Raw genomic sequence first — 19,962 nt, 5'->3', positions numbered from 1 at the left:
GATTCACCTGGTCTGCTCAGTTCATCTGACAGTAGCCAGTTTCAAAAGTCTTCCTTAAAAATAGTGTTGACTGGGTGAGCAGCCTACAGGAGCTGGCTCAAAGGGAGCATTAGCAAAGTTGCTACCGTCAAATAAACTGAATGTATTTTTTAAAAAAAGCAACACTTCAGCCTGGTAAGGAGTCGTATCCAACACTAGGCTAAACTTTGTGCAAGAGCTTCAACAATATATTATACAGACTCATCTTCTCAGAAGATGATGCAAAACAGGCTCATTTCACGGGCCTGTAAAATTCTTTGAGACTTGGGGTGGGGGACTGGGCTTTCAGTTTTCTGTTTTCTTTGCTTGGCCATTTCCTCCAGGAAAAGCAGGCTTGGTGAGAAATATTGAAAATGTCCTCTATGTTGGTATCTGGAAGTGTTGCAGATTCATGCACTTCCCAGGCCCCATAATATGCAACATTTTTCTTAGAGCTACAGTTGAAATTTTTGACCATTATCAGTTCTTATGATTTTTCCTGAGTAATTTGAAAAGGGAAAGCGTGCTTGCAAATGAAGTATTCCGACTCTCCTTATTTTTAAGAGAACACCATGCTAGCAGGTCTGTGGGGCATCTTTGAGCATGGCCTGTCGGCATCAGGGTTGTCTGGCAGTGGAGCGGGGTGTTGCTTTAGCCATGGGAGCAGCGCTTGCCTTCATGGTTATGAATAACCGCCTACAGACATCGTTTCGGCTCAGCCTTACTTTCAGGGTTGTATTACCCGAGGCTGTTTAATAGATTCGAAGTATGTTGTTTGTGTTGCTTTAATAGAAATATTCATGCTCTTTATATATTTCTAAAATACCATCATGTACGTCCTTTTGGTCTGTGTGTCGTCCCCCCCGTTTTTGCTTCAAAGGAACGTAAAGCTGGATATTGAAGCCCTTCTAGCTGGCCTTTCCTATGAACAACTAATCATCAAATCAGGCTTTGGTAAATACATATTTGAACTGACAAAAGGATATGCATATGTAGCTTTTCACATAAGATGTAGGTCTACCTCCTGAAAGAGTAGTGATCAAAGCAAATCCTACGACGCAAAAATGAGAACAGAGTTTGACTGGTGATGAAGATAAATCTGTCTGAAGCGTGTGTAAGTTTTTATTATAGTTATTGCATCCGTTAATATGCCTAAAACATTGGTTAAGATAGGAAAAATGAATTACAGGAACAGTTACAAAATATGTGTGTAGTAATTGCTTATTACAGTTGAGTTGATGGTGTATTTTTTTCCACTCATCACAACTGGCACTCTCTAGAAGCCTTTGCATCAAAGCAATGTTTGAAGCAGCATTCTCCTTTTTAACGTTATTGACTTAAATTTCCCAGAGCTTTCCTTTCTTAATTCTAGCACGTTTCACTGAATGAATTCAATGAATTTACATTGCTTCTAGTGACAGCTAGAGGATAACCAACCTTTATGGGAAAAATAAGTGTGATTCATGGTGCTGTAACATTTTTTGATAAAGATACCAAACATAAACCATATACCCTACGATATTTTAAAAGCAAAAGAGGCTTTCATAAAGTGGTATAGCTGTAGACATCACTCGTTTCCTTTACAGCTTCCTGGAAAACATCTTTATTATGTTAAAGATGTAATGGAGTGAAGATCAGTTTGAGAGAAAAACTTAAAAATGGTTGGGGAAAATAGAAGCTCAAATGTGTTTGCATTCCTTAAGTGAGACATATCATTTGGGGTAGCTGTCAAGGCAAATTATTTTCCACCCCCCTGGTTTTGTAGCTTTTCAAACTAGAAATGATCTCTCCTGAAAGTGCTATTGCACCTGCTCTGCTCAGTGAAAAATCGGGCTGTAGTTACTGATGATCAGCAAAGCCACCCTGTGAAATACTCCTTAAATATGTAATCCCAGTCAATGGGAAGGAAAGAGACTGATTATTCACTGTAACTTCTTACAATCACTTCCATGACTTGTTACAGATACTCATAGGTCACCAAATGCGCAAACAAGGCAAATGTGAAGCATTTTTAGTTTCAAGTCCATTCATTTCGGAGGGCATGACAAGATGTATCATGTCGTTAGTGTAGGATATTGTAGCAAACACAAAACTGCTGTTGCAGAGCTGTGCAAACTTGTAGTATGTAGTAAGGAGCTGAAAACGTATGTTTCAGTGTCGTGTCTACTCTCTCTTCAGAAAGACAGGGAAACTTTTTGGTATCAGAATGAGTTGCAATTTAAATGGCAAAAGCCAAGCTATTAATTAATCACAGGGTTTTATAAAATTCGAGCTTCCTGTCCAGCAGAGCTAACTGCTGTGGATATAAATGCTTCATAAATTACTCAGGATGGTGAAACTCTGATTTGTCTTTTACAGCAGTTCTTGTTACAAAGTCTGAATGAGAAGTGAAGTGCAGACAGATGAATTTTCTTAAAATTTTATGAAAATGAGTGATCCATTTACAAAAAGCCAATATTTTATGAAACTGCTTTTGTGCTGAAAGTGTTGCCCTAGCTTCCTCCCCCGCCCCGGCAACACTGATCAAACTGATTAACACCATAGTATAGATATAGTCAATGCTTTTTATTACTGAAATGTAATGTTCTTGATTCCCGATGTGAATAAAACAGATTCAAGATGACCTTCCTTTTGTCAGGGCAGAGTACTTTAGGGTGATCAGTGTTTTCCAGAACACATTTTCGTTCCTATGTTCTCCTCAGAAAATAACATTTCATTGCTTTTCTTAAGATTAACTATATATTATGAAGCCGAATGATATTATGCCCGTATTTATATGCGAGAGGGGAGGATGGCTAATTTAACAGGAACATTTGATGAATATATTCCACTGTGGCTCATAACCTGATGGTAGGTTTGTTGCTGAGGTACTTCCCGGGAAGAGGTGGGGGGAAGAGGAGTTGGAGACTTTTGTTTCTTCTTAGGTGTGCCTGTGGCCCCAAATGGAAACCAATCAAGGAGCGATTTATGTTCATTAAGTGCTTGTCAAAACTGAAAAATTTTCTAATCAACAGCAATCTAGCCGAGGCCCCTCAATGGCTGGGAGTGTCGCCTCCGCAGTATCGGCTATTTGCCTGTTACAACTCTAGGCTAGAAATCCGCTGATGATTACATTAGGCTAAGCTGCGAAGTAAATGAACCATGTCTTATTTAGGTGCAACTAGCTTCAGTGTAGTCCTGCCCCGCAGGGCACTTTATAGCGTTTTATGGCTTTAAAATTAGTGTAGCTTCCCATTTGCTGCAGGGTGCTGCATGTTATGCCTTTGAACTCAATAAGCAAAGGAAAGGGGGCCTTTTGTTTTTTTCTCTCCCCCCCCCCCCGCCTTTTCTTCTTTTTGCAGTTTAGCAATTTTGTTTTGCATCTTTTCCAGACGGCGTTTTGCAATAAAAATGTCTGACTGCCACGTACAGGCACAAAAGTCAAGGCTCCATCCATTTACTGGTCTGCCGGGTGTTTGGGGGTTTTGGTCTGGTTTGGGGGGAAGGGGATTGGGTTTTGTTATTCAGAAGCAGTTGTTGCTGAGGACGAACAATAGGTTTTGTAGGTCCAATAGGTCAGCTCACGAAATCGAATTGTGTTTCAAAGAATATGCCACCCACGGTCTTTAAAATGTCATCCAGAGGTGCAACCATAAACTTTCTTTTCCATAATAATTTTTATTTCACCTCAGATCAGGAAACACTGTCTCAACCTCAGTAAGCTAAGCCTTCGGAGTGTTTTGTGCAATTGAATGGTGGGGAAAAACTAACATGAAATGAAGATGGTTTTTTTGGAAGCTCAGTGTAAACCAGGGACAGATCTGGGAAGGTTCCTGGGCCTGAGCCAGTTCCTAGTGTTGGAAAAACAGGCTGCTTCTAAGAGATTTTAATAGCTCAAAATAAGAGAAGGTATGACATTTGTACCTGTGTAGCATTAAAGATATGGAAAGGCATTGTTCTCTGAGAGTCTGTCTTGTTTGGTATGTTGTACATTGGAAAAGGGAGGCAGTGGGACAGGTACATGGTGGAAGAAACATGTGGTGAGGCTTCCTAGGAGAGAGATTATTGGGTTTTTTTAATATATGTTAATGTTACGACACATGGCTATCCTGAGATGAGGGGTTTTGATGTGAGCTTTGAGTCCCATTCACTGAGTGCCATGATGTAAGAAAATGTAACTTCAGGGAAGGGGATTTCTGTGCAACGGAGCTCTGTCTACAGCCCAACTGAACCCAGCCACAGGAGACCCTAACTGTTATCTTCTACAGCTTGATCCTTCTGTCTTCTTGGTGAGGTTTCTTGGCCAAGACTAGGTTGCAGCATTAGCCTTTTCACTGCAATCACAGGGCAGAAGCACAGTCCAAAGCAGTTCAATCAGAAAGAGTCCAAGTCTGTCTTCTATTGCTGCCGGAGCAGAACTAAACTTGCCTGGGCAGCAGGCTGCCAGAACCTGCCCCCTCAGGTGCTTTGGTGCAGCAGAAACCTGGCTGAGTAAAATCGTTCAGCTCATTCTTCATGGGGTTGTTTTCCATCACCTTGGAAAATATTTTGCAATTGTGCAAATCCAAAGGAAAATACCTACGTTAAGGACTGAAGCATTTGCATGCAGTCAGCTATACAGAAAAGTATGGGGAATTTAGCTCTCATGGTACTAACTGATAAATATTATATTTAATAACTCAGCATTCATACATATTTCTTGCTTACTGTACTGATAATGAAACACTGTGTTTTTGAAATACAACCTAGGTAGTAGGAAGGCATTGTTTTGTGCATGTGTGACAAGGACGACCATCTCTTTTATTGGATACACTTGAAAATCCTCAAACTTCATAATGTTTTTGATTGATAGCCACAGTGTTACATACCTAACATGAGCCACATCTTTAACTTAAGCATCATTCCAGGGAGGAACCATACTGCTGCATGCTCTCTGGTCCTTCAGTGGAGTATTTGAGATATCTATGGTAGGCTTGGGTGGTTTGAGTTTGAGTGGAAGCAAGCTTCATGGAAGCAGTAACCAGCACTTTCTTCTGCCTTTCCCTCAATGTCATCCGTATGCCCTTCCTCCCCTGAAAAGGGGGCCAAGCAAGCAGCAACAGCAATAAGTGTGGCTGTGGAAGAAGAGATGTTTGCCTGTTGTCTTCAGTCTTCTCAGCTGTGAGAAAGTAGGCAGCTAGCTGGACGCATCATGTAAGCCTGGGTTCAGCTTGTGGTGCCCCTGGTGGAGTGTCTTCTCTGGCTTTGAGGGCAGTAAGAAGCCATTGTGATGTATGGCAGCAAGTGGCATTTGTATGCACCATTGGCATTTGAAAACAAAAGAGGTCCCCCAAAATAGCACTGTTTCTTTTCAGTAGGTCTGTTTAGAAAACAACATCATACCCCTTTGCTCAATTTGCATGTCTGAAAGGCTTCTGTTCAGTTAATTGGTTAAATTAATTTCCACTGTTGTAAATGGAGAGCTGTATTAAGAGCAGAACTAAAGTAATTTTACTTTACATTATTCTGTGTCATGGCACATCGTTTCTTTCTTACTCAAGGCAATTCATTTTGTGGTGCTGTCAAATAATGTTTTGTGTCATCTTCAGTCAATGTAGCTTTTACAATTTTTGCTGATATTTTAACAGTTTATTTAGTCCCCCAGATAATGGTCAATGGCCTTGAGTAGTCAAATTAACACCTTGGCAGCACTATATTTGAGCAAACTGCTAACGGTAACCTCAGGATGAAAAGCAATGAGAATCAATATAGCGAGCGTATTTTTAGGGATTATTGATTGATTGATGCATTCTAGCCTTAACTTGAAGAGGCAGCATTGCCCCACAGCTGACTAAGATTAAGTTGCCCGTTACTGATAACTACAGGCCATTACCTGCGTAGTATTTCACGAGCTTGGAGATTAGATGGAGAACTTTTATAGTCCTCAGCTGAAGAAACCGTGGCGTTTGCAGGGTCTGTAATGCCTACCTGGCTGCAGGATAATGTTATGCTCTTCTCCAGCTCATACCAGCCGTTGCCCTGAGAATTGGAGACGATGTTGATTTGGTTCAGCTCTGCCCGTTGTTCCTGTAGGGATCTATTTGGGACAACTGAGGCACTAATGGCTTGTCTCCTCCCCAGACTCTGAAGGCAGCTCTGCAGACAGTGGGAGCCATGTTAAGCTGTGCTGCTGTCAGCAAGCTGAGAGCTGTGGGTCTCCCTGCCACAACTCTCAATTGCTAGCAGGTTTCTCTCATTGCACCTCATTTGCATCTGGGACATCAATTAGCATGTTTGTTGAGGCTAATTGAATGAAACTCAATCATAGCTCTTAATTGCTTGACTATGTGAAAAGAAATCACATTAATGCAGCTAATTAAGTGTATGGCAATAGATGCAACATAATTAGGAGCGAAATGTAAAAAACAAGCGATGGCGAAGGTGCAAGCGCAGGGGTGCAGGCGACTGGGGCACTGGCTTCTCCTGTTATCCGCACATTTGGGGGAGGGTTCCCTTTCCTTTGCTGCTTGCTTTTTTTTTTCCCCCCCCGCATTGCTGAATGATGAACGTGGGCAAGTTTAGAAGAAAAATGCAAATGGATTTGCAATTACTACTTTTTCAAGCTGTTGAGGGGCAGAAGATGGCACTTCTGGGGTGGCCCGCTGTTGAGTGGGCTCTAGGGACTTGTTAAGTGCTGTTTAAAAGTACTTGGCTTTGAATTACCCTCATGCCTTGTTAAAGGGTTTTTTCCCCTTTTTTCTCGGATCAGCATTTTCTACAACTAACATCTAGGGGAGTTATATCTGTAACATTTGCATATCAAAATCAGGCTTGCTGTCTTCTCTTTAACACAGCATATTCCAGATGACAGCAAGACCCTCATCTGTTCTAATCCGATCAAATCCTCCATTGCGCTTCTGAAGCCGCAACATTAGTTTGTAGTTTTAACTTTTATTCCCCAAGCGCAGATCTGAAGGCGCGTGCATGGGGGCGGATGCTCTGCCGACTGGAAACTTGGTGCTTGCCTCTCCTCCTCGGGGAAATGCAGAGATTATCACTGTGCATCTTGCACACAATGAAAGAGTCTTTATTATTTACATTTGATATATCCCTATAAATATTTAAGCTGACATTAATACCTATGTGGCATCTGTTGTGTTTGGGCACTTTCGTATAATAACGGTACGGCTACAGCACATTTATTTCCTGTTTGCCAACATTCACTTACTCTCTCGAATGGTTTATAGCTCACCTAAGTCTGGTTTATTCTCAATTAAAAGAGCTTTAATAATGCCCTGTCGCATCTCACAAGTTGGCAAGGTAGCAGGGAAATTGTACATGCTACTCATCTGAAGAATTTGGAATAAACACTTCCTTCACAAATTTAAATGGCATACAGTAGTGGTTGTACATTAAATAAAACATGTCTATTAAAAAGAGTACATGCTGAGGTTTAGTCGCTATCTGATTAAGCCTCATTTTAGAGCACATAAGCAATAAATGCTCAATTATGTTCTGCTTATTGTATTTTAATTTGTGAAGAACTGACACTGAACAAGAAAGTTACGCCAACTTGATAATTTATGGTTGAAACCATTTTGTTCATTTCTAACTAACACCTAGTGAATTAATTTTTATTAATGGATTGCCTTTGTTTCTTTTGGCAGCAGAGCTTTGTGTCCTCTCACCACAAATTGTTCAGAACCCCCCTTTTTACTGTTAATAATTCTCAAACAGCTGAAGGAGAAAAAGCTGGTGTGATGGCTTAGTTTTGGGGTTTTATCGCAGATTGTTAGCTGTGAAGAAATGAACGCTAGTCTAGTAGTACATTTTTTGGTGTCTTTTGAGCGGAATATATAATTGGTATTGTAAAAACTGTCAAAGGCAGAAGGATTCTTATGAGGGAGCTAGTTGCTCCCTGTATTGTGGCAGCAGTGAAGTAGACATCAGGCATGCTTTTAGTCCATGCAGGTATTTACTTGTAAAATTGATGCTGTGGTGGTATACTGCAGGTTTGGAACCAACCTAATAAATACTCGTAGTCTTTCATACAACACCTTGTAATCTGGCCGCTTGGACAACTGGGAGTTATGTCTTTGCTGGCAAGTCTTTGCTCGTGCAGATGCCCACAGCGTCACCCAGGCCTCTGTGTAAGTTGCTCAAGTTCTGCCTGAAAAAAAAGTTAGATTTTTGGCCCCAGCATAGAAGATTGCTCAAGAATACCATTCCCTTGGTTTCCAGCTTAACTCAAGAGCTTACACCCAGTTCTTTTCCCAATCTTTAGTTCAAATTGCTGTTTTCCTCATGGGGTGCTTATACCCAGATGTTGCTGTGCGACCCGTCTTGCATGACTTCCCATAAGATTTCTACTGAAAATACCTCTTCTGGTGTACCCCAGGACTGCAGCCTCAGTGGCTGTTTCACTTTAATGAATTGTCACTTGCCCGCTGATAAAGACACCCATGTCCATTTGCTTTTCTGTTTTCATCTGAAGCAGCCCATGAATAATTTAGGGAATGCCTTTGAAGCTGGAAAGCAAAATCTCAAGAGCCTGTTTTTCCAGAAGCTATTTACCATTTGAAGAACTTTCTCATGGATTTCTTGGGAAGCAGCAGCTTGGCTCCAGTCAGCTGATGGCTGTCTTTCCACAGCTGACTGGATTTGTGTGCTTATTTCCTCTTTGTGGGCTTTCCAAACAAGAATTAGGAAAAGCCTTTTCCACTTCTGGCTTCTAGCTTTTAGTGTTTACTCTAATCAGACACAATTTGCATAATTTTTTCCCTGCTATGATTTTTTGTGTTTGTGTGGAGGAAGGATCATGTTCTAAGGAACCAACATTGTAATTGCAGAAACTTACTGGTCAGTGAGTGCCCTTTCATAATTTTTGTGCCTGCCAACCAATTTTGGCCAAGTTTGAGGGAGAAAGTTGCATAAAACGTTGGCAGAGAGGAGCCACAAGTAAGCATGCTCGTGATGGACAGTCAGCCTTGTCTTTGGGACCAGCTAGCTGGGGAACTCATACGTGTGGCTCAGAATCGGACACGTTGTAAGTTGAGGATGTATTAGAAAGCTGAAGATTTTTTGGGGAGCATTTGTAGTGAGAAGTGTGGAAGGGCTTATCAAGAAAATGGAAGGAAGGGGAACACCGTGTGGTGTGAGCTGGCAGATGTTGTAGGACAAAAGTCTTGTGAATCCAGGTTTCATGAGTTCTGTTGCTTACAGAAGTACCTGTTTAATATTGGGATTTGGATTTTCTTTTCCTCTCCTCTTACTAGGACTATATGCAGAACGTTCACGGGAAAGAAATCGACTTGCTCAGAACCACTGTGAAAGTCCCTGGGAAGAGGCCGCCCCGAGCTACGTCAGCTTGTGCACCCATTTCGAGTCCCAAAACAAATGGCCTCTCCAAGGACATGAGCAGTTTACACATCTCACCAAATTCAGGTAAGAGAATACTGTGCTAGAGGAAAAAAGGGAACTGCATTTCCAGGTGCCCGTAGCCAATGGTCAGGTACTACTCAGGTGGGGATGATATCTAATAATAATTTACAAATCCAAATAACCACTGATGTGTAGCTTTTTAAGCCCTGACTGCTAATCTGTCGTCCATGAGAGATTCGAAGTCCTGAGTAACCTTCAACATCCATCTTTTTATACTTGCTACCTTATACTTGCTAAAACCCTCCATAATGTCACAGAAATCAACATTTGTGAAGAATTGGTGCTGCCTTATGACTGATCCTTTAAGTCTAATACTTTGAAAAAACAGGAGATTTTTTGAAAGGGCTTTTTGTGGCTTCCTGGTGGGATCCCCAGAATTTCTTTCCACCTTTAGAAGGGTGCATAATTTTGGACTTCCCAACAGCAAGATTCTTCTGTAGAAAGCTGTTTTGTTTCATTTATGGAAGTAGTTTATAGCTCTTTGTGAGCTCTGAACAAAGCAGTTTATTGTTCGCTGAAGTACTTGTCCATACAGCTAAGTGGATTTTAAATGTTTTTCCTTAATGCAATTTTTAAGACAATTTATCCTGTAAGAAGCACAGCTTATACAAAACTCACAATGGTATAGTGTTGGTATGGAAGTTTAGTCAGCATGTTTGGGATGACGTCCATGAAGTGCTGAGTGCCTTTTGCATTTATGATTAACGTAGACACCTCCAGCATATGCAACAAAACCATCCAAATATACTTTTGTCCCCGTGAAATACGCACTACACAGGTAGAATGAGCAACCGCAGGAAGGAACTCAATCACTCTGCTATTCAAGTGTCTTCTCTTGGATAATAATAGTTATCTTGTGCTTCAAGTCAAGATGCAATTCCCTGTGTTTTTGCGATGTGTGTTCCTTTATAGTGGGGGAAGAGGGAGAAGGATTTTCCTTCCAACTGTAGATGCTGCTTGTTGAGATGAATGTTTAAAAAGGTGGGGGGGAAGGAATCCTTGTGGCTTTACAGTGGTGCCACTGAGCAGACATCCCAGGAGATCTTGCGTGGCATGTTATATTACTTTGGCTGGGGACCTGAAATGTCTGAAGCCGTGATTTCCTCAGACTCTTTTTCAAGTTGTAACCTACCCCTCAAGAGGCACAGGGCTGGCATTGTCACTGGAAGAGTTCATAGGGGAAAATTATTCATGGTTAGTTTGTTTTTTTCCATTTTACTATTTAATTTAGATGACTTGGGGGTGGGTGGGTGTTGTTTTTCAACATTTTCCATAATTTAGGGAAGAAAAGTGCTGGACTGGGTCAATAAACCAGCGGTAAGACATTTAAGTAAGAGATTTCTGCTTTTAAGACACTTGAGCACAGGCAAGAATTACTTGATTGCTTCAGAGTAGTAGTACATTTCAGAAAACATTCAGAGATACATACTAATATAGAGCTTTTATCATGGAATTTGCATGTTATGGCATATGCCTTAAATTGCCAGGTTGGAGGGAAACAGCTTGTACAAGACTTTAATGAAATGTGCAATATTCATCTTGTTTCAGGACTCTACACATATAATGCTTTATTTATATGAAACTGTACGGTAGACAGCTCTCTCTGGCAGTAGTGGTAGCCACTGTGTGTGTATCCTGGCTAGCCTGAGGTTTTACTGCACAGTAATTGCTTTAAAAGAGAAGAGTTAATTATGCTAGAAAGTGCAAATTCTTGAAAACAGCTATGCTTTTAGATAGTGTTTTTCAAATAACATGCTGGTAATAGTTGGAGCTTCTGTCCTCTCTCTTGGCTTCTTTATCATCGTGCTTAGAAATACTTAAAGACTTTTCTGTTGTTGATGTCTGGTTACCCCAGCTGAAGAGATCTACTGTGGCTAAGTCTTAAAATAATTAATGCCCTCCTAACGTATGAAAGAGTTGTGTCCAAGGGAAGTTAAACCTGACTTCTCTATCATTATCTAGTTGAACACCTTCATTTCCCCTCTCACACAGCTGAGATGCTACACTGATCCTTCTTTAATTTTAAGCAAGTTCTTGAACTGCTTCTCTTTGCATGGAGCTTGTCCTCTAGATAAAGCAAACATTGGTGCCTTAATTGTGTTACCCCTGTAGCTGGCTGAAAGCATAACAGTTACAAAGCATCTTTATAACTTGCTGGGGGAGCAGGTGAAGACAGGCCGGACTTGAACAGCTTTACACTCTACATGGCAGCCAGCCAGCCTGTTCATACCTCGCTGCCTGCTCTCTCGTGCCCACTTTGGGTGTCAGAGGATATAGAAGGGGGACATCTAAGGTTTTGGTGTGAGAGGAGGGTGAGTGAAGACACGCACGTCTCTGTAAGGTTTATTTCGTTAGTTCAGCTGCATTTGTGGTGAGTAGTTTGAGACCTCCTGTAGTATTTTTCCCTTGCAGCCATTGATTCTGAAATTCAGGTTGGTACACTCAGTGCATTACCAGGCATGGTGCTCCTTTGGGCTTTTTCTTTATAGCATTTGTTTCTTCTGAAGAAGCTGCTTTCATTGAATCTTTCTTACTTAAAGGCCACATTTTGAGGTCTGTCTGGTTATTGCACTACTGGACAGAATGAGCAGCAGCAGGAGGACAAGGGAGCTTTTTTAGAAAGCTGGTTGATCCAAGTGGTGGTTACTCAGTTAAAAACAAACAAAAGAAGGAATTGCTAATCAGTAAAGTACTACTTAAAAAAAAAAAAAAAGAAATAAAAATTTTAAAAAAATTGTAGAAGGACAGACTGGATCTGGGAAATAACTGTCATCAGCTCAGCAGTGCATCAGTCTGTGTGTCACTTTCAATGCTCTTGTGTTCGGGTAAGACTGAAGAGCTGCATTGCAGAGAATTATTTTAAAATATTAGGGAGTATTAGTATTGTAAAAAAGATCCTGTCACAAGATGTGCCTGGCTTGTTAGTCTGAACTTTCATGTGTCATATTGACAGTGTTTTTTATGTAGGGGGGTCACAGCTTCTATTGGGTGGGAGACCTGTAGGTCCTCAGTGCTCAGCTTCTGGAGCACCGGGAGGACTTCTGGTATCTCTGCAGTGTCTGTCATGCAACTAAAAACATTTGCAAATTATCCCTTACGGTCTGTGGTGCTGTCTCAGGGCTTTCTCTCAGTTGTTAGTGCTGGCAAAACATTGTCTTCATCTTGAGCAATGCTTTAAAATTGATTGCAGGGCTGAAATTGTCCTTTACTGTTTTTTCCATTGGGAGGTTTCTGTATATGAACCTGCTGTACGGACGAGGTTTGGACCAAGCACAGAAAGAATCAGCACTTGCTGTTTTTATCTTTAGACATGCAAATACACTAGATTCTCACTGCTTCACATGTTACCTCTTCCCCAAAACAGTGATGTTTTCTGTCCTTCTGTGCTTGCAAGTGCAGACTTGGTACCTGGAGTAATATTCTCCAAGCTTAGAAGTGAGGACAGCATTTCAATTAATTGTTTGACGTGGTCAGGAACAGACTTAATTTTCCTTCTGCTGTTACACAGTTGTGTACAGTTTAGTGAAAAAGCTAAGATACTAAAAGAATACCACTGCTCAATTTTAAAATTTTACGTTTAAAATTGTCCCTGGAAATAGAATTCATTGTCTTTGCTTATACATGGGGATAGCACAGGCCCACTAAAAGCCTTTCTCAGATGAGATTAGCTATTTTCCACTAACTTGTGTTCCTAGAAATGTCCAAACTTATTTTCATTCAAACATCAAAAACAAAAAAGTAAATGCATTTTTATTGTTGAAACAGTCAAGTAGTGCTTGCCTTAATTGATGCCTTCATTTGAAGGCATCAATGGTCAGTTATTAAACACTGTTCAGAAGCAGCCCCTTAAGTATGGATTTCAGTGCCCCCTTTGCCAATAAATATATGTATTAGATGTCCATTTGATTACCTATAGCTGACATGTTTTAAATTCATTCTTTAACAAGCACCCAACAGATAGTTTTCTCTGTCTCTTAGTGGAATTTCTTGTATCTTGGGTAGCTGCCAGTGCATCAGCTGTGCTGATAAGGGAGGCAAAGGCAAAACCTCTTGCCTGTCAACTAGTGGGTTGTAAGACACCGGTCATGGGAACGCTGTCTCAGAGATTGGTACCTTTCGGTGTAGGTGTCACGAATAGCATGTGGGCAGACTTGGGATAGCTTGAGTCAGGGAGTAGGAGCAGTCATTTCACAGAAGACACTTTGGGGATAACTTTTCTCTCCTAGCTCCCACTTGATTTCTGAAGGGATGATCATCAGTACCTTGTGTCTCTGCGAGGCAGTGCTTGCTGCTAGAAGACATAACACTCTGTCCATAAGAGAGCTCAAAACTTCATTCAGCTTCTCGTCTAATCCCCACCATGGTCTGAGAGGCAACAGGGCATCTTGAACTTTTCCTTCTTCTCATCACCTTCCCTCTCTAAAGCCTTCTTGGACCTAAGTGATCGCTTGCATCAAACACATTCAGTATCTCTCCTACAAGTTTAAGCCCAGTGAAGGTCTTTCCCAAGGTGCTTCCTATAGCATTGTTATGAGAAGAATAGAAGGAATTAGGGTAATCAGGGAGATTATGTGAATTCAAGAGGGATATACTCAGTTATTTGGTAATACGATTTATAAGAGCCAAGCAGTAAGCGAAATTTCTGTCTGGTAGATCTAATTGACATAGATGTCACATGCAGAAGGAAAAGTTTAAAAGCATGTTGTTCCTAGCACATTGAATTTAGTCGCTCTTTGTGGCACTTCTTGTCTGAACAAGATTGTTTTTCTGATTTTAAAGACCATTTGATAAATGCAGACATGTAATGATCATCTCTGTGACAGCTATCCTGATCTCTAAATATGTTTGCATCGCAACATCTGGGAGTGGATATCTCTGGGAAATAATCATCTTAACAAAAAAAGCCAAGTTCTAGTCCTCCTTGAGAGATCTAATTGAGAGATCTAATTGAGAGATCTCCGTTTCAGAGATTTAAAAGAAGTGAAGACATATATGAGAATTTATGAAGAAAAAAAAAAAGACCAAGATACTCTTTCCTACTGGGTTTACACGTGGGCACAGGAGCTGGGAAAAAGCTCTTAACCTTGATGTGGGTAGTCATGGTAGGACAGTAACCAGTGAAATGAAACAGCAGTGGGAAAAAGGAGTATTTTCTGTACTTTGTCAGAAAACAGACAAATGAGTGGAAGGTAAGGATGTTTCTGCTGTTGCAAGGCCAGACACCTTGCCTGGAAAAAGGTTGATTTTTCTCTCCCTAGAAGTTTTGCCATGACACTTTAAAAGTGAAAAGCTGGTCTCTGGGCTTTCTTGGGTTCTTGGAGAGACAATCTGGGGTTTATCCTGTAAGAATTGGGATTCTGTGTTGTTGCTTCTCCTGGGCAATACAGAGGGGTGGGGGGATGTTTTGGTTTTGTTAAATTAAGGTTTTAAATAACAGATTTTTAACTGTGGCTTTATGAAAGGTGCTCACACTTGGATGCTTACTTAGTAGGAATCTCTGAGTTGGGGAAAATGGAAGTTTGCTCCCTTTAATGTAAAGTTATATTACCTTTGTGGTATCTTAAATCAAAGTTGTTGAATGATGCTTAAGTAACTTAAATTAAATTTACATGGCAGTGAGCATCATTCTGTTGATGCATCTCAGCTGGAAGTACTTCAGAAAAGGGTAACTTGCGGACTTGCTCGGTTCCACCTTGGTCTAATAGTTGGCAGCATACTGCAGCAATGTCATAAGGGCCAGCAGTCCTGTAAATCGGCCACTGGCCAAGTCTCTCTGCCATTTAGAAGCTGACTCAGTTCTTGCTGACTTTGGAACAGGAGTGGGTCTGGGTTTCAATTACTCCCAAGTTGGGTTGGATTTGATCTGGTGACCTGAAGGTGAACTTGTTCCTGAAATCTCTCCCAGGAGTCATTTATTTCTTGTCCTCTACAAACAACCCAAAGCCTGAGCTGCAGCAAGAGCCACTGATGTAGAAAGTTCACATCTAAAAATAGCTTATGGTGTAGAGATAAATTGTTTCCTGATTAACACTTCATTTAAATAATTTGGTGCTATTAAATTTACTTACAATAGTGACTGTACAGTATGTGAAGTATCCTAAAATGTGTTAGCTACATAGCCATCATTAAGTATGCTAAAGGTTGTTATCTGCTAACTGTATGTGACACTTCAGACATGTTATAAGAACAGCATCTTCACATTTTTACAAATGTGAGTTTTCTATCTGTTAATAATTGTGATAATCTATCAAATCAATGCAGTGGTCATTAAGTGATCTTATTTTACACTGAAGTGCTTGGAATCAGGCTGAGTTGGAATGGATTGCCTTCCAGAATTTTCTTTTTAAAAAGGTAGAGAATTGGTGTTTCTATGAGACCAGTATACCTTCAGAGTGAGATTTCTGACACGGTGTCTTTAGATTCTAATACCTGTCTAATAATTCTGTTCTTTAACCACTGCCTTTTTTTTTCCTTTTAAGTTCAACTTATATTTACAGCCCTACCTGTCACATTGGGTAGCCATCTTCCACAATATCTGAATTAATAGTTGCTGAGTCAGGAGGGAGCTGGTACCCTCTAAGTGTTGCATGCCATATGTAGGAGGGGAAGCACGATGTAAAACTGTGGGTTGGATCACTCCTATGTTGTGATACATTGTGAATTCAAGTTTTGATCTGAAGTACACTGAATTCATAGGTATTTTTTTAGATCGTGTAATAATCTTTTTTCAATTGGAGGTTAGCGTGAGGATTCAGATGTCACGATCAGGCTGACAATAAATAAAAATGTGTATCAAGCCAAGAGCATAGGCAATTGCTCCAAAGCCTATAGGTCTTGGATGCCTTCACAAATATGTGCAGAACTGAGTTCTCAGTGCTTGAATCTGCTCTGAAGTCCTTACTTGCAGCTGACTAAGGTTGTGTACTGGAGCAGCGTGTGACTCGACAGTGCCATGTTTTATCTGGCGGAGTTCCCACGAGGCCAGAGGTTGGTAGTTAGTAGTTGTTTGCTACTAATTTTGTAGTCTAATGTGGTACGTGAAATGACTTAATGTGAAAAACGTTTTCCATGCTTCAAGTTGAGCGTAAGTTTTACGGTTTTGCCACAGATCACAAATGCAAGTTTGTGGCTTACTTTTGTCATTAAACACCCAAGTCAATTTTCCATCTGGTTGGCTTTGCTGTTAGTTCAGTGATATACAGCTGTAGCGAATGAAAGAAGTTGTCAGTTTGCTCGTTTTGAAGGAAGAAAAAGCCCAGTTTTAAGTGCATCACAGATTTCCCTTTCATCCCACTAGAGGGGGATCCCTCAAGGTCATCTTCTCCAGTTCCTTTAGAATAGGATTTGCCCTTTCCAGAAGTAGAGAGAAATAAACTTTCACTGCTATTACACTATATTCCGTAATATTTGGAAAAAAGGAACAGGGCAAATATTTAGTGTTAATTAAATAAATATTTGATAAAGACACTGCATTTGTTAAATATTGGAAAAAAATGAGTTTACTTAGATTTTCTCTTTAGGCAAGGAAGGAAACAATGAACTATTTTGCGATTCTTTCTCGAGGTGGGCAAATGGGTGCCCATCTCTAATACGATTGGGTAGATAAAGGGTAGAAATGTGTCATGAAGCTTCAGGCGGATGACTGTAGATGCTGGACAAGATGCAGTCGGTGCTGCTCAGCCTGTGCCCGTTTCACTGTGGTTGATTTTCATGCCTCCATTGCGCCATATCCTGAATAAAATCACAGATCTATCTTGTCCACCCGCTGCAATCTCACCGAGTTTTTGACAGCTACACGTTGTAATACTAACCAGTTGGATGTTAAGACCTTTGCAGAATTGCTCGTTCTTTTTCCCCCAGTGATTTTAAAATATTAAAGCCATCAGGAGGGTTGAAGCTGATTTACCAAAAGGGAAAAAAAATTCACAAATGTGTTTTGAGTATTGAACTGCCGTTGACATCTAAAGTCCCAACCATGCTGTTTTCCTCCACACTCCAGCAATCAGGACATCCAGCAAACCCATAAAAAACCAAACTAATAGCATGAATATTCAGTGACCTAGAATACTAATTATTGTCATGAATATTAATGTGATCGGACTTGCTTTTTCCTCTTCTCTTTCTCTCTGGCTTTTTTTTTTTCCCCCTCTCTCTCCCCACTCAGCCAGCTCTAAAGATGGACCATAATGAGAGCATTTAAGAGAGAGAGCGCTCTCCGCCGTGACAGGGACCGGGGTAATAAGGAGAGCTTGATTAACGTGGTGCACTTGGGGGAGAGATGAGAAGATTCACGTGGGCCTGTTGTGGGGGAGGCAATGAGGCACCGGCGGCTGTGTTGCTGCTCCCTCAGATTAATGAGGCCTAAGAGTGCATTAGGAACAGTGACAAAGGTTTGATCTAATGGGCTCAGTCATTTTTCCTTTGAGTGACAGACGCACAGAAGTAATTGGCTGTGCAGAATGGCAGCTCATTGGCAGTACTTAAGGATACATTATCCCCGTTGTGTGGCCCGCAGAGGCTGTTTATCAAAACTGCTCACACTGCAGACATGCATTCACTTAGCTGCTGTTACAGTGGCAATAGCTTAAAAAAAAAAGTCATCTCTCAATTGTATCTATTGTCTCTTTTTCAAAAATAAAGTTTCTTTGTTCCGTTTTCTTAGGAGTCTGGAGGATATTTGAATACCAGCAGTCGTCCCTCCCCATCCCAAAGAGGCTCTGGTTGCAGCTCGCAGGGTTTGGGGAGGTTTGTAGGCTCATGTAAAGCTCCCAAAGTTTAGTTTGGTTAATCTTACCAGCTTTTGATGTAGAGCCAGCATGCAGGTAAGACACACACACACACACACAAACACACACACACCCCCACCCCCCCACACACCCTTCCCACCCTCTCTCCAATTTCATTATTAATAAATTCCACAGACAGTCAAAGGGTTTAGGAAGCATTTTACATCTTTTGCCTCAGGCCCTTACCCATGCTTCACTTTACATGCGAGCAGCATAATACCTCAGAATTGTTTGATTTTGCACTGTTACTTTTTGCAAAGTTAAATTCACAACTGTTAACAGGATTTGCAACCAAATAACAGCAGTATGAAGCAGAGCATTTGACGGTGTAGAACAGTCACCTCTGGCTCTTAAAGAAGCAGTCCCTTAACAAGCAGGTAACCTCTATAAGGACTTGCCCAGGAAGCGAAGCATGACTTATTTATTACTGTTATTTGTTAAAACTACTGAAAAAATAGTAATATGCCTGCTGGGAAAGGAAAGCATACTTTGATCCCAGCAGAATAAATAGTCTGGGATCCTGAGCAGAAGCCCTTGGTGAAGATCTCAGGTTTAACTTTCTTTTAGAAGACATGTCTCCTCTGATGACTTAATCTTCCCCCACACTTGCTGTGTTGGTTTGGCATGCTCTGAGAATAATAGCTTTCCTCATTTTACTCCCAGCACCATGTCCTTCACTGCCAGGATATTTCTTGGCATTGCCTTGTTTGTTCATTAGTATTGACCCTTCTCGGTTTGTACACTACTAATCAAGCCCGATTTGCAGAGGCTGCCCTGCCAGGCTGCAAGATGGAAGGTCTTCCTCTTATTAATTGCTGCTTGTCTTCAGGAAATTTGTTCAGATACTAAATGCTTCTGGGAAAAAATTATAAAAATAAGTTAAATCCACAAGCAAGTCATCTGTTACACTATTGAAAATGATTGTCAGTATATCGAAGGAGATTTACAATACTGGAACCAGTGTGTTTTGGAAAGATACCGTCGTCTCACTCTTTCTCATTCCAGGTACAAGTAACCTCAAGTTATTTTAGGTCCCTGATAAGCCCAAAGCAGAAATGATGTGCTGTTTGCACGCTGCCAGCAGATCAAAACAGAATCCATAGCAATATTTTAGTAGGTTTTCCCCCACTAATAACCCCACTCAAGAACCTGGTTATGGAAGATGGAGCTTTCCTGCCCTGGTCCCACAGCTGGTCTTCCTGGGAATGTGGCCAGGCAGTGCTCTGACACCTGGGCGGTACCTTCCTTTCCAGTGTGGAGTTACTCTGCTCAATTGGAGAGGCAAGGAGTTGTAAGTTCTCCCAGATTTCAGTGCAGGTCCAGAGTTGGCAAGGGAAGGAGGAGGCATCTGTAAAAGATGCTGGGATCTGAGGCAGCAACTGACAGAACCCAGAAGAGCCATCCCCAAATTTTCCTGAGCTAAAGCAGGAGTTGTCCACGTATCCATATTTATTAGGCAAAGTAGAAGGCAGCAAAGGCAGAAAGCGGCACAGCTTGGGTGGTCAGCCACTTCTCAGCAAAGTTTTGTCCACTGGAAAAATTTCTGCACAACTCTTGGAATTAATTCGTAAACATAATGCAGAATTGAGGAAAGGGGAAGGGAATTCTTTTCATCTTTTTGTAGGTAGCAAAGTGGCCTCTTTCACTTCCCTTTTGCACTCTAATGCCTGAACAAACTTCAGGGAGCAGTGTTGGTACGGGTTTTGAATGGGCAACCAACAGCCAATGTAATCTACTTGACAGTGCCTTTTACTGAATT

The 19,962-nt window shown here is 41.1% G+C and overlaps 1 protein-coding gene across 3 annotated transcripts in view; it reads left to right on the top strand.

Moving 5' to 3' along the window:
• AGAP1 (ArfGAP with GTPase domain, ankyrin repeat and PH domain 1) overlaps positions 1–19,962 on the top strand; it is a 240,221-nt gene that overhangs the window by 95,934 nt on the left and 124,325 nt on the right. For all 3 annotated transcript variants that reach the window (XM_064452169.1, XM_064452170.1, XM_064452168.1), the window contains one exon: positions 9,252–9,420. In XM_064452169.1, the coding sequence (XP_064308239.1) occupies positions 9,252–9,420 (169 nt within the window). The remainder of the gene's footprint in view (positions 1–9,251; positions 9,421–19,962) is intronic.

Source organism: Phalacrocorax carbo, chromosome 5 (assembly GCF_963921805.1).
Source record: "Phalacrocorax carbo chromosome 5, bPhaCar2.1, whole genome shotgun sequence".
Taxonomy (NCBI): domain Eukaryota; kingdom Metazoa; phylum Chordata; class Aves; order Suliformes; family Phalacrocoracidae; genus Phalacrocorax; species Phalacrocorax carbo.
Note: the sequence above shows the minus strand (reverse complement) of the source record. Positions and strands in the feature narration are given on the sequence as shown.